Source organism: Hordeum vulgare, chromosome 7H (genome assembly GCF_904849725.1).
Source record: "Hordeum vulgare subsp. vulgare chromosome 7H, MorexV3_pseudomolecules_assembly, whole genome shotgun sequence".
In the NCBI taxonomy this organism is placed as follows: Eukaryota; Viridiplantae; Streptophyta; class Magnoliopsida; order Poales; family Poaceae; genus Hordeum; species Hordeum vulgare.
The window spans coordinates 611,226,694-611,238,236 of record NC_058524.1 but is presented as its reverse complement, the minus strand read 5'-3'; the positions used below and the strand labels follow the sequence as shown (position 1 = coordinate 611,238,236).

The following is an 11,543-nucleotide window of genomic DNA, read 5'->3' as shown; positions in this document are numbered from 1 at the left end:
CCCAAAAATACAGTATATATATACTAATCCGAGGTTTTGCAGCTCGCCCCTAGTTCACACGTGAGAGCAAACAAGTGTGTACGTGTAGTTTGGGAAGAGATGGACATCTTTCCTCCAGAATGAGGCCGTTTTTAATTAGCGTTGGATCAGGTTGACTTTAATAGTTTAATTAGGATGGTCCATAATAAGTTTGGTCAATATCTTGGATGTAGTAGGAACTTAGGAATATGCTTGCAAATTAATTGGCCTGCACAGAAAGAAAAAAACAGCACATGCATGAATCTTTCTGACCCATGTTCGTTGTTTCAAGAATGTTGAAGAACGCCAAATACGCCACATACTCCCTCCGTTTCTGAATATAAGTCTTTTTAGAGATTTCATTAGTGGACTATATACGGATGTATATAGACATACTTTAATATATAGATTCATTCATTTTGCTTCGTATGTAGACCACTAGTGAAATCTTTTAAAAGACTTATATTTAGGAACGAGGGAGTACTTATTATGCAATCCTTGGTTACTTTTGATGCGGTCTTGCCTGCGGTGTCATATAAGAAACCTGGAAATTCCGAAGAAATCCAGCACTGGTTCAAGAGAGATGTCTGAAACAAGAGATGTCATGCGCATAGACCGGGTAGCATAGTACTCACATACCGGTGCACATATTAACAAAGTTAAGTATGTCAGGTGGATGAAGTCTATCTGTCTATGGACTGCATGAATACATAGTTAATTAACTATATACAGCAGTGACGATCCAATCAACAAAGGTGACCTGGTCTGAGTGATTTCCAGATCGGCTTGCCATTCTCAGCTAGCTACTACGTACAGTACAAAAGTAGCTGGCTGCGTTCATGGCTATATGCATGGGTGCGAAGAGATCAAGCCAAAATTTGGTTTTGACAGGACCGTGTGCGTACACTAGGTCCAAACCAGGCCCTGCCGGCTGAGAGTTCGTTCGATTTGTATATTGGTTCGGTCACTGCGTACCAATTCTTCTTCTTAACATCACGTCAACCCAAAGTCTTGGTTCTTGCTGGGTCCAGGTCCAGTGTATATCTCCAGACAGAACCGAAATTGTAGGTTCTAGCGCGTGTGGGAACCGGGAAGAAAGAGCATATTTGAAATACGGTATCAATTCAGAAAGCTCGTACGGGACAGAGAAAAACAGAATCATTAGTTGGGGACCATGACTAAAGTCTAAAGGTTGCTCGTAGTGGGCAGAGCTAGTTCTTTTTGGGTTTATGGCTGGTAATTGTGGAAATAAGTTGCCCCCTTCACAACTTATTGTAGAAATCCAATCTAGAATTCCTTAATGGATAGAAACAGATGTGTGATATCATAGAAGGCTTCATCTATGTAGACGTAGACTCATTACTCATTTTGCCTCCGGATGTATGATAGAACGGAGGATCAGTTACACGGACGGAGTCTTGGAGGCGATGGAGGCAACCATGTGTTAGATGACTTTCAAGAGTAGCAATGATTTGTGGGGCGGCAACAGTGGAGGATTTCATCTTCAGTGGTACTCATCGGGGTGCCGAGTCGTGACTTTCAGGGTAAAAACCTAAGGTGTGGCCTTCATTGGCTGTGCCTGACGATTACCTTGTTGAAGGAATTGTTTTGGGAGTGCGAACTCTCTTCAGGGTGAAAACCTAAGATCTTTCTTGAAGGCGTTGCTTTTGGAGAATTGTTATGTTTCTTGGATGTTGTATTTGGTGGTGGTATGAATGCTCCTCTTGAGAGGAGTTGATCGCCATGGTGGGACTTTTTTTTTCTTTTCCATTTTCTTCTTTGGCTGCGTGCATCTGGATGTCTCGGCGACATCTTGTAGGTGCAGAGGCTGGGTGTAATTGATATCTTTGCGATATTAATATATTTCCCTTTAAAAAAAAACACTTGACATCAATGACATGTAAGCAAATTTTCCTTCAAGCTCGTTATGTTACAAACTAAGTCGAAGAGAATCTCCAAGGCTAAGTCGAAGGGCATCTCGAAGGCGATAACCAAAGGCTCGGTTCATGTCGTGTCCAAGTTATAGCACTAATGATCCTAGACAGCAGGGGAAGCTTGGTTAGAGCTAAGAACTATTTCTAAAGGATCCCTTCTACTCTTGTGTGGAAGGATTTTTCTTCGTTCAATCAAGTTAATTTGAAATGTGTCATCCATTATTATAGGGGTTGTCATTAGGGTCACTCCTTATGGAGAGAGATGGCAGATGTCTATGTTTGGAAATTATAAAGAATACTTTCTTTCCTTTATTAGTGGGGTGGAGAAAAAAATATAATCAATAAACTTATTAGCTCGCATATTCAAGTAGTTGTCTATTTTTTCTATGGTATACATGCAGATCAGTTACATTCATATTGGCAAATCCACTTATAAACTACTCTTTGGACGGTCCCAACAAATTATGCGGGAATTCAGCCGGTGAAGAGGTTCCATGATATATAGTTTTTGCATGAAGGCCAGAATTTCTCTAGCTTATTTGTGGAAATGTGTTTTATGCCATTACATGAGAAATTTATAGGACCATTTTTAAAGGAAGCTCATCAAGGGGGCACGGTGCTCCTGCTAGTTCATACAGAAATGAAAAATTGGCCTCTAACTTTCTATTCTCCTCATTGATAATCTTCTCAGACTTTGAAATGAAATCCTTTCTCAAATCTAACATATGCCTAGGTTTGCATTTTAAAATATCTTTGTAACAATCTACGGTAGACACTGGACCATCAAGACCATCTAAAACATGAATAAGTCTAGAAAAGAGAAAAGAAAATGTTCGAAGTTTCTGTAAAAGCAATGTTGATTTTTCTGACAAGAAAAATAAAAGGTTCTGAAAATAAAAGAAGATTTTCAGAAAAACAAAAGTTCATGGATTTTTTAAAAAGGATTATAAAGTTCATGAATTTTTAATTATGACAGAATATTTTTCTGTAATAGTAACATGTTTTTTCTGCAAAGAAAAATAAAAGGTTCTGAAAATAAAAGAAATATATTCAGAAAGAGTAAAGTTCATGGATTTTACAAAAGGAAAATAAAGTTCATGAATTTTTTATTTTTCACAGAATAATTTTTCTGTAAAGGTACATGAATTTTTATATTCACGTTTTTCCGCTGCAAAGTAAAAAGGTTTAGTCCTCCAAATAAATTGGAACCAACGGGAAAATTTAATTGGAAGAACTGATATTAGCAAAGTTTTTTCCTTGTGGGTGAAATAAGATTCAAACAGTTTCCGTTATGACAATAGAATGATGATTGTTTTAAAGTTAAATATGGTATTGTCATTTTCTGACCAACGTTCATGATAACAATACTATAATTGTATGAGTCATCTTATGTTTAAAGCTTAAATCTCTGATAAATTTTATATCAAAGTGATCAATTTTCGGAGCACAGATAAAGAAATGCATATGGTTAATGATGATGATGATTATTTCTTAGCAAAGTTGTTCAATAGAAATACTATCATCACATTGTTTATGAGTTATATGCATTATTTCCATTTCTGCCCAACGGTGATATGGAATTAATGCAGAACAATGATGTTTTATTCTAATTCTGCCACAACGGTGTTTTAGAATATTCCAGAAAGTTTTAAAAGGTTTAATGTGCATGATTTTAATCAGACCAACGTAGGGTTATGTTTATGCTCATTACCGTTGTTTATTGGCTAAGATTTCTCAGGCTAAAAGTTATTCAAGCTTTCACTCATGAAAGCGAATGTTTGGGCACTAGTGACCCGAAAGATGGAAAAGAAAGGTCATAACTTGAGGGAATAAATTCTCTCTAAAGAATGGCTTCAAAAGAAAAGAACTCTTGGATACTAATTCAAGAAAAGAAAAGAGATAGATCATTGAGAGTCTTGGTTGACGAATGTCTTTCATGTACTCTCTATGATGGAGTCTCCTTTTTTCAGTCAACATGATTGAAATGAAACAAGCAACATGCATGTTTAATTTGACCAACGTGGGATCAAACATGTGTGTCAAAGATAATTCAGATTTATTTCTGAATTTGATGCAGTCAAAAGAGCCAATTATGGCATTTATGATGTCCCTTAAAGGGAATTACCCGCATGGCGGGAAAAGTCTGGGAAGAATGCCTGCGTAACCGGGTAAAGTTGACATTGTATTATGTCAACAATCCGTGTATGGCGGGAGAAATTTTGGCAAAAGCCTTATCCTGTATGACAGGAGAAAGTTATGATGACTCATGTGCGGTTAATGTGTCCCACTATGGGAGAAAAGTATGGAGTAGCTATTAAGCTTTCCTATCATCGACCGTACACCTTATGTGTAACGGTCATTATGCAATCACTAAATCCAGAAAGAATAAAAGTAACAGACGAACCTAAAGACAAGAATGATATGCAAGTGTGACTTGCAAAAAAGACAATGATAAAGAACTCTGTTGAGTTTCTGAAATGAAATGAGGAAAAAGTACTCCCATACCAGTTAACTTATAACTTCATTTTACATGAAGTGATAAGATGAATGAGCTAGATAATCGAAGTTTCCTCATTTCACAAGAGCTATGAATGGGTTTCGAAATTGTGGCAGAAAAGTTCTTGCCACATTTCGAGGGGGAGAAAGAGACATGATACATTGTAATGTATTTCATGACTCCTCTGTACTTTAGATGATGTGATGCACATTATGCATCTAAAGTGATCCATTAATGAAGAATATGATTGTCAAGGGGAGTACGACAGTCATCTGAATACCGTCATTATGATACCCCTAAAGAAAAGAAACAGTTGTATTTTCGGATCTTTTATAGTTCCGAAAGCAGACTAAGGAATACAACAGTGGTGCTTAAAGTGCCATAAAGAAGAAAGTTTAAAGATACGCCATTTCTTCAGTGAAGATGGAGTAATCTGGGGGAACATGTTGTATGACCTATACAACACCTGTTGTTAGCTCTACAAGGGATCTTGTGATACAGGTCCATGTAAAACCTATTGCCTTTTGAAAATGGGTGACTATAGAAATAATTGCCTCTTGGCAATGACAGAGCAACGACTACCCCATATGAAAGAAGTGCCAGTACCTGAGATTTTGATGGTCTCTAGGAATGTGAAAATCAGATACTTGTGACTACTATAAAGTCTATGTTAGTGAAATCCCATCATTTGAATTTCAATAACATAGACTTTATGAAGGGTCTACAAGGCAAATGTGACTCCAAAGGAAATATGTAAATGCGTAAAACATGACTTAAATCGAAAGATTTTGAGCAAAGAAAATGAGAGGACAATTGCATTCATGCAAAGTTATAGAATGGAAAATTCGTTTCCCAATTCCTATGCATGTGGATGATGTCCTACTTGCTAGTGGTGATGTCAATCTACTGCAGGAGGAGAAAAGAAGTTCTTGTCCTCAAAGTTCAAAAGAATAAAAGGGGGTATTAGGAATGTCACATGGACATGCTAAGAAAGATCTCTAAAGTATGCATATGAGAAAACCTACGCCTGTTCTTATAGTCAAGGGTAATGGAAGTGGAAACGATGGTGTTCCAAAAGTTAATAAGAAAAGATTGTAAACGGATATGGTACCATATGCTTCAGTTGTTGGAAGCTCAAGATATTACCCTGACACAGTTCACGTATATATCCGGGTCGTTTTGGCAATTTCCAGTCCATAGATAAATCAATGGAATGGAGTCAAAGATATCGGCCTCATGCTAAAAGAAATAAGTGCTCTAAAAAGATTGTGAGTACAAAGGCAGGACTTGTGAAATGTATAGCGAAATCCACAATTGTCGCTAACTTTCATACTCGGAGTTTTGTGTGGAAAATCTCCAAATGAGTAAAACGATTGTCATCAATGTGATGCACTGATATGTTATAGCTTGATATGAGGCTGAGGGATAGGCGAAATGGTTAATGGCTACCTATACCCGGAGTTGATAATGGTTGTCAACAACGATAACCATTTTAAATTCTTTCGCTCCTGCCACAACGAGTCAAGTGTTGATGCCAAACACACTGACAAAGAGTTACGTGTTGTGAAGGAGAAAGTCCGGAATTATGGAAAAATGCTTGAAGCATAAAAGCAACAAACAAGTGTTTGCAGATTTTCTTATCAAAGGCTTACCGCCCAGTGTGTTCGGAGAACACACAGTCGACATGGGTTTTATGGTATAGTCTAATATTTCCGGACAACAAAGGCCCAAGGTTAAAGAATCTGTCTCAAAATAGAGAGGTAAATTGTGGCTGTCTGATTCCATCGGCAATTGAGCCGTGACGATGAAACATGCCCTATGTATCGATCTGTTACGAAACGGGTAAAGTTAAAAGAATATGATGAGATCAAGGGGGAGAATGTTAGGTCGATCTCTTTCCCAATGGGCCCAACGCCCATTAGACCTTGACTCACGCCCTGATCGGGGGCGTCCAGCCCAAGCAGTGCTATATGTAGAGGAGGTGGGGACCATGGCACGGGTTACGAGGTTCCCCGCCACCACTGTTTCCCACTCTCAAACCCTAATCCGATCTAGAGGGATGCACTGAAGCAATGGGAAGTCCACCGCCGCCGCTACCGCATCTCTCTCTCCTTCCCCACCGTCGTCATCACCTCACGACGGTCTCTGGAGGGAGCTCATCGAGTTCATCACAAGGTAATTAACCTACCACATCATCCAAACACATCTAGCCTAAGATCCACGGGATCTATCAAGAATTTCTCTAGCTTATTTGTGGAAATGTGTTTTATGCCATTACATGAGAAATTTATAGGACCATTTTTAAAGGAAGCTCATCAAGGGGGCACGGTGCTCCTGCTAGTTCATACAGAAATGAAAAATTAACCTCTAACTTTCTATTCTCCTCATTGATAATCTTCTCAGACTTTGAAGTGAAATCCTTTCTCAAATCTAACATATGCCTAGGTTTGCATTTTAAAATATCTTTGCAACAATCTACGGTAGACACTGGACCATCAAGACCATCTAAAACATGAATAAGTTTTTCCTTCGTTGATTCGCAACTACATGAAAATAAATAGTGTTCTTGTCACACTCAAGATCTCCATATCTCTATATGTTTGTTTGGCTTTGATTTCCTCTTATCAGCCAGACCTCAGTTAGCTCTCTAGGAATACTATCCATTGTAAGTTTTCCGTGTTATAGTTTTGATATCTAGGACATGTAAATTATATAGGCTTTCATTATGAAACCGTGCCAAGGGGGAAAAGTTCTTCTGATTATGGTATATATCGAAGACTGGTCTTGTTTATAAAAGAAATTCGGTTGAAAACCGTAGGCCCAAACAAGGGCACAACGGGTTAAGGAGATTTTCTTGACTATGCATCTTTTCCATCCAAAAACAGGGTATATCATGTCTCTGAACCAGGTCGACATCCACCAAAGTGATAAATATGAATTATTTTGGTTTGCCAAGTTTTCTTTCTTGGGGTGTCGAAAATTTGAAGTTATTTCAAAAAAAAAATTCTTTAAGTCGATGGTTATATGTGTCTTATATTCTAGTGAACGAAGCACATTGGAAGATCAAGGACATCGATTTATACGTAAGTAAAACGTGAGAAATTATAGATATTTAAAAACCGGTACGCACTTTCTTCGTCGGGAACTACTTGTCGCAAGAATGGATATATTTAGAACTAAAGTATATTTAGGGCTCTTTTGATACAAAGGAATTTCATTCGATTTTTGGAGGATTTGGATCCTTAGGGTTTTTTTTCAACGATGGTCATTTGATTCGTAGGATCGAAATCCTTTGGAATCTTTCCATTGGATTCATTGTTACTACATTTTAAAGGAGAATTTCCATCCACTCAAACATTTTTATAGCATTTCTTTGTATTTTCTATGCTATCAAACACACTTCTAAATCCGGTGTAGAAAAGAACATGACACTCTATTCCTTTGTTTTTTCTATTCCTGCATTTCAAGAATCTTATGAATCAAAAGGACCCTTAGATATATCTATTTCTCCGACAAGGGTTTCCAGACAGAAGGAGTATATCTTTTGTCGAATATAATTATTAAAGAAAAACCAGGGAAGGCCGCACGCAATTTTCTTTGTTGGGGTGCCAAAATGTAAGCATGAAAAGCCATCCCTAGTTCTAGTTGTTGGCACGCGATGGCTCTCCTTGACCAAACGGAGACCCCAAAGGAAGAAACAAGTGCTTCTGTTCTGTCCCCACCCACTCGACTATACCAAAATTTTCCCACTAACTAGTACCCAATCCCGGCATCCATCCATGCTGATTGTCACCCACAAAAACTAATCCTATACTACTAGTACTACTTCTTGCCAGCCAGCTTCACTAAAAATATTCCATCGCGGTCACGACGACCAAAAGAAGCGCGCGCGACGGCGACCAAAAGAAGCCCACCCCAAGATGCTTCCTCCTCCTCCTTCCTACCAAACTCCCACCCTCGCATGTCCCCTCCCCTCCCTTCCTCTATATATTCATGCCCGCGCGCCTCCTCCCACCCACGACCACTTCTCTACCAAGCCGCCCGTACCTTCCCGGTCTTCTTCTTCTTCTTCGACCTCTCCCATCCATTCTTAAGCTACAGCGAATTCTGTAAGAAAGACATGGACGAGCAGTGGATGATGGGGCAGACTTCCCTCAGCCTCGGCCTCAACGTGGGCCGGCCGACGGCGCGGGGAGGGGGTCCTCCGGTGCCGTCCAAGGTGCTCGTGGAGGAGGACTTCATGTCCTCCAAGAAAAGCCACGAGGTCGAGGCGCTGGAGGCGGAGCTCCGGCGTGTGGGCGAGGAGAACAGGAGGCTGGGCGACATGCTCCGCGCGCTGGTGGTAAAGTACTCCGACCTGCAGGGCAAGGTCAGCGGCATGATGGCGGCGGCGGCGGCCAATAACCACCAGTCGTTGACGTTGACTACGTCTGAGGGCGGCTCCGCGGCCTCGCCGTCCAGGAAGCGCGCCCGTAGCGACAGCCTCGACACCGCCGGCCGCAATCCTTCGCCTCCGCTCGCCGCGGCCGCCACCGGCGGCTTCGCCATCAGCGTCAACGTCGGCCCCGGCCGCGACCAGGCGGAGTGCACGTCCGTCCACGAGCCGTGCAACAGCAAGCGCGTCCGCGCCGACGAGTGCAAGGCCAGCAGGGTCTCCAAGCTCTACGTCCACGCCGACCCCTCCGACCTCAGCCTCGTAAGTAACGAACACCCAACAACGTCCGTCGACCTTCTTCCTCGTGATCATCGATCGCGACAGAAGTTTCTTGCCGTCCATCATTGACTAATCAATTCGCGACTGATCTTGACGAGCAGGTGGTGAAGGATGGGTACCAATGGCGGAAGTACGGGCAGAAGGTGACCAAGGACAATCCGTGCCCGAGGGCCTACTTCCGGTGCTCGTTCGCGCCGTCATGCCAGGTGAAGAAGAAGGTGCAGCGCAGCGCCGAGGACAAGACCGTGTTGGTGGCCACGTACGAGGGCGAGCACAACCACGCACAGCCGCCCAAGCTACAAGGCGCCGGCAGCAGGAAGAGCGGCGGCGACGCAGCCCCCGTCCGTGCATCGCCGGCGCCGGCGCTCGTCCAGCAGCAGCGGAATCAGGAGGCTCCAGCGGCCTCGGTGGCCGATCAGGTGGCCGACAGGAAGAACCTGGCGGAGCAGATGGCGGCGACGCTGACGAGGGACCCCGGGTTCAAGGCGGCACTCGTCTCCGCGCTCTCCGGCAGGATCCTCGAGCTGTCGCCGTCCAATAGCTGATCGAGCAAGTGTCGTCGTCCTCTTCCTCTTTGATTAATTAGCATTTTGTAGCTCAAAAGTTTAGATCACGTACGCAGTCAGTGCCATTGATTTTGAGCTAGCTGTTAGCCGCTGCAACGTCAAGAGAGATGATGATCGCTAGGCTATGCAGAGATTAATTGTATATACTTAATACTCCATTAGCTCTACGGCAAGTATGCTGGATTTATACAGTACTGTGGTGTGGATGCGGCAAAGCTATATATACTTAGGTTCATAAGATTTTACATTCGTTATTACTCATGTAATCTGTGATGGAAAAGGAGAAACCCATTTGGAAGAGAAGAATATTGCATTAATTCGTAGAGAGAAAATGTGTAAGATCATTTGGTCGAAACGTGCTAGGTGTGCTGCAAATTAATTTGTAGTAGGAAGAAAAAGAACGCACATGTTGCAACACCAGCTCTGGAGAAAGGCATGAGGTCTTGTTGCAAATTAACCAGTTAACCGAAATTTTAAAATGATATAGGGCAATGATCTCCGTCGGTGTCGCATGCGAGCCGCCAGATTCATCGGGCCGAATCTTGTTTGACCGTCAGATCTGTCCATGCAGCAAAAATAAACGACGGTAGCAAAAATAAGCAGCGATGTAGCAAATTTCAGCCACTGATGCAGCAAAAACATGGTTGTAGCAAAAAAGAATCAACATGGTCGTAACAAAAAAAGACGTTGATGATGCGTGGTAGCAAAACAAAATGTAGGTTATAGCAAAACAATCCGATGAATTCGGGTTGCAACTCAGACAAACATGGATGCAACTTTTTAAGTGAACGGTTGTAGCAAAAAATAATACCGATAGTAGCAAAAATCAACACCGTATGTAGCAAAAACAAAAAAAATGGTCGTCGCCGTGGCCGCTGCGCCATCATGGATGTAGCAAATTCCGTCGCCGGTAGTATCACAAATCATCAAGGGTCGCAGCAAATAAAAAAAATGGTCTTTGTAGTCGCAGCTCCGTCGTTATGAATGCAACAAAATCCCTGTCAGTAGTAGTAAAAAAAAAAGTTACAGCAAAACATGATGCCTTGCAGGACCGACCAAAATGTTCGGCCGACGCGTCGTCGGAAAACGTTTCCCAGTGATATATAAACGAGCATGCAATATATCCCCTTTATAGGTATATATGGTGTTGAAGATGTATACAGTCCGAATTTTTTTTGATCCTATTCTTTGCATTTTAAATTTTGTTTGATCGTTCCCTGGATTAAGAACCAGCAGGATCGTCAGAACGCGCATCATGTTCCTTCAGAATAAGATGGAGATGCATCCAGCGCAGCGTACGTGTCTGTATGATAGCGCGTTCTTCACGTGCGCTAACTGTTGTGCCACTGGACAGGCAGCCGAGAGACGAGTGGCGAAGGGCGACGGCGAGAGAGAGGAAGCCGGGCCGAAACAGAGGCAGCATGGGGGCTCGCTCGCGGGGGGGCGGGGGGGGACTTGATGGTCAAACACGTGCGTCGGGGTGGCGACGGTCCGGACCACCGTCGTCGTCTCGTCCACGCTGCCACCCTTGCACACGCACGATACCTTTTTCTTTTTTGGATCTGGAGGACGCACACGCACGTTTAATTCTGTGGCAATAATCATGGGTCATGTCCACACACACGCATCTTTAAGAACAACTCTCCGCGGGTCCGTTTGCATCGCCACGGATAAAAAATTAATCCAACATGTTAGTCCAAACAAACGCGCGTCCGTCTTTCATCCGCTCGCGATTCATTCTGAACGCGAATTTGGATGTTATTTGCATCATCGTAGATACGGAGCGGACACGCGCCTTGTCCGCGTTCTCCTTT

At 42.4% G+C, this 11,543-nt stretch overlaps 1 protein-coding gene across 1 annotated transcript; it reads left to right on the top strand.

Moving 5' to 3' along the window:
- The first annotated feature begins 8,454 nt into the window (after nucleotides 1–8,454).
- LOC123409882 (WRKY transcription factor WRKY28-like) lies at nucleotides 8,455–10,032 on the top strand. The gene is made up of 2 exons (XM_045102754.1): nucleotides 8,455–9,145; nucleotides 9,265–10,032. Exons 1-2 carry the CDS (start codon nucleotides 8,570–8,572, stop codon nucleotides 9,706–9,708), a joined length of 1,020 nt encoding a protein of 339 aa, XP_044958689.1. The 5' UTR covers nucleotides 8,455–8,569; the 3' UTR covers nucleotides 9,709–10,032.
- Nucleotides 10,033–11,543: the final 1,511 nt, after the last annotated feature.

Coding starts and splice junctions, on each gene's coding strand:
- LOC123409882 (XM_045102754.1), top strand. CDS start 8,570: ATGGACGAGCAGTGGATGATGGGGCAGACTTCCCTCAGCCTCGGCCTC. Junction 9,146..9,264: donor ACCCCTCCGACCTCAGCCTC/GTAAGTAACGAA, acceptor CTTGACGAGCAG/GTGGTGAAGGATGGGTACCA.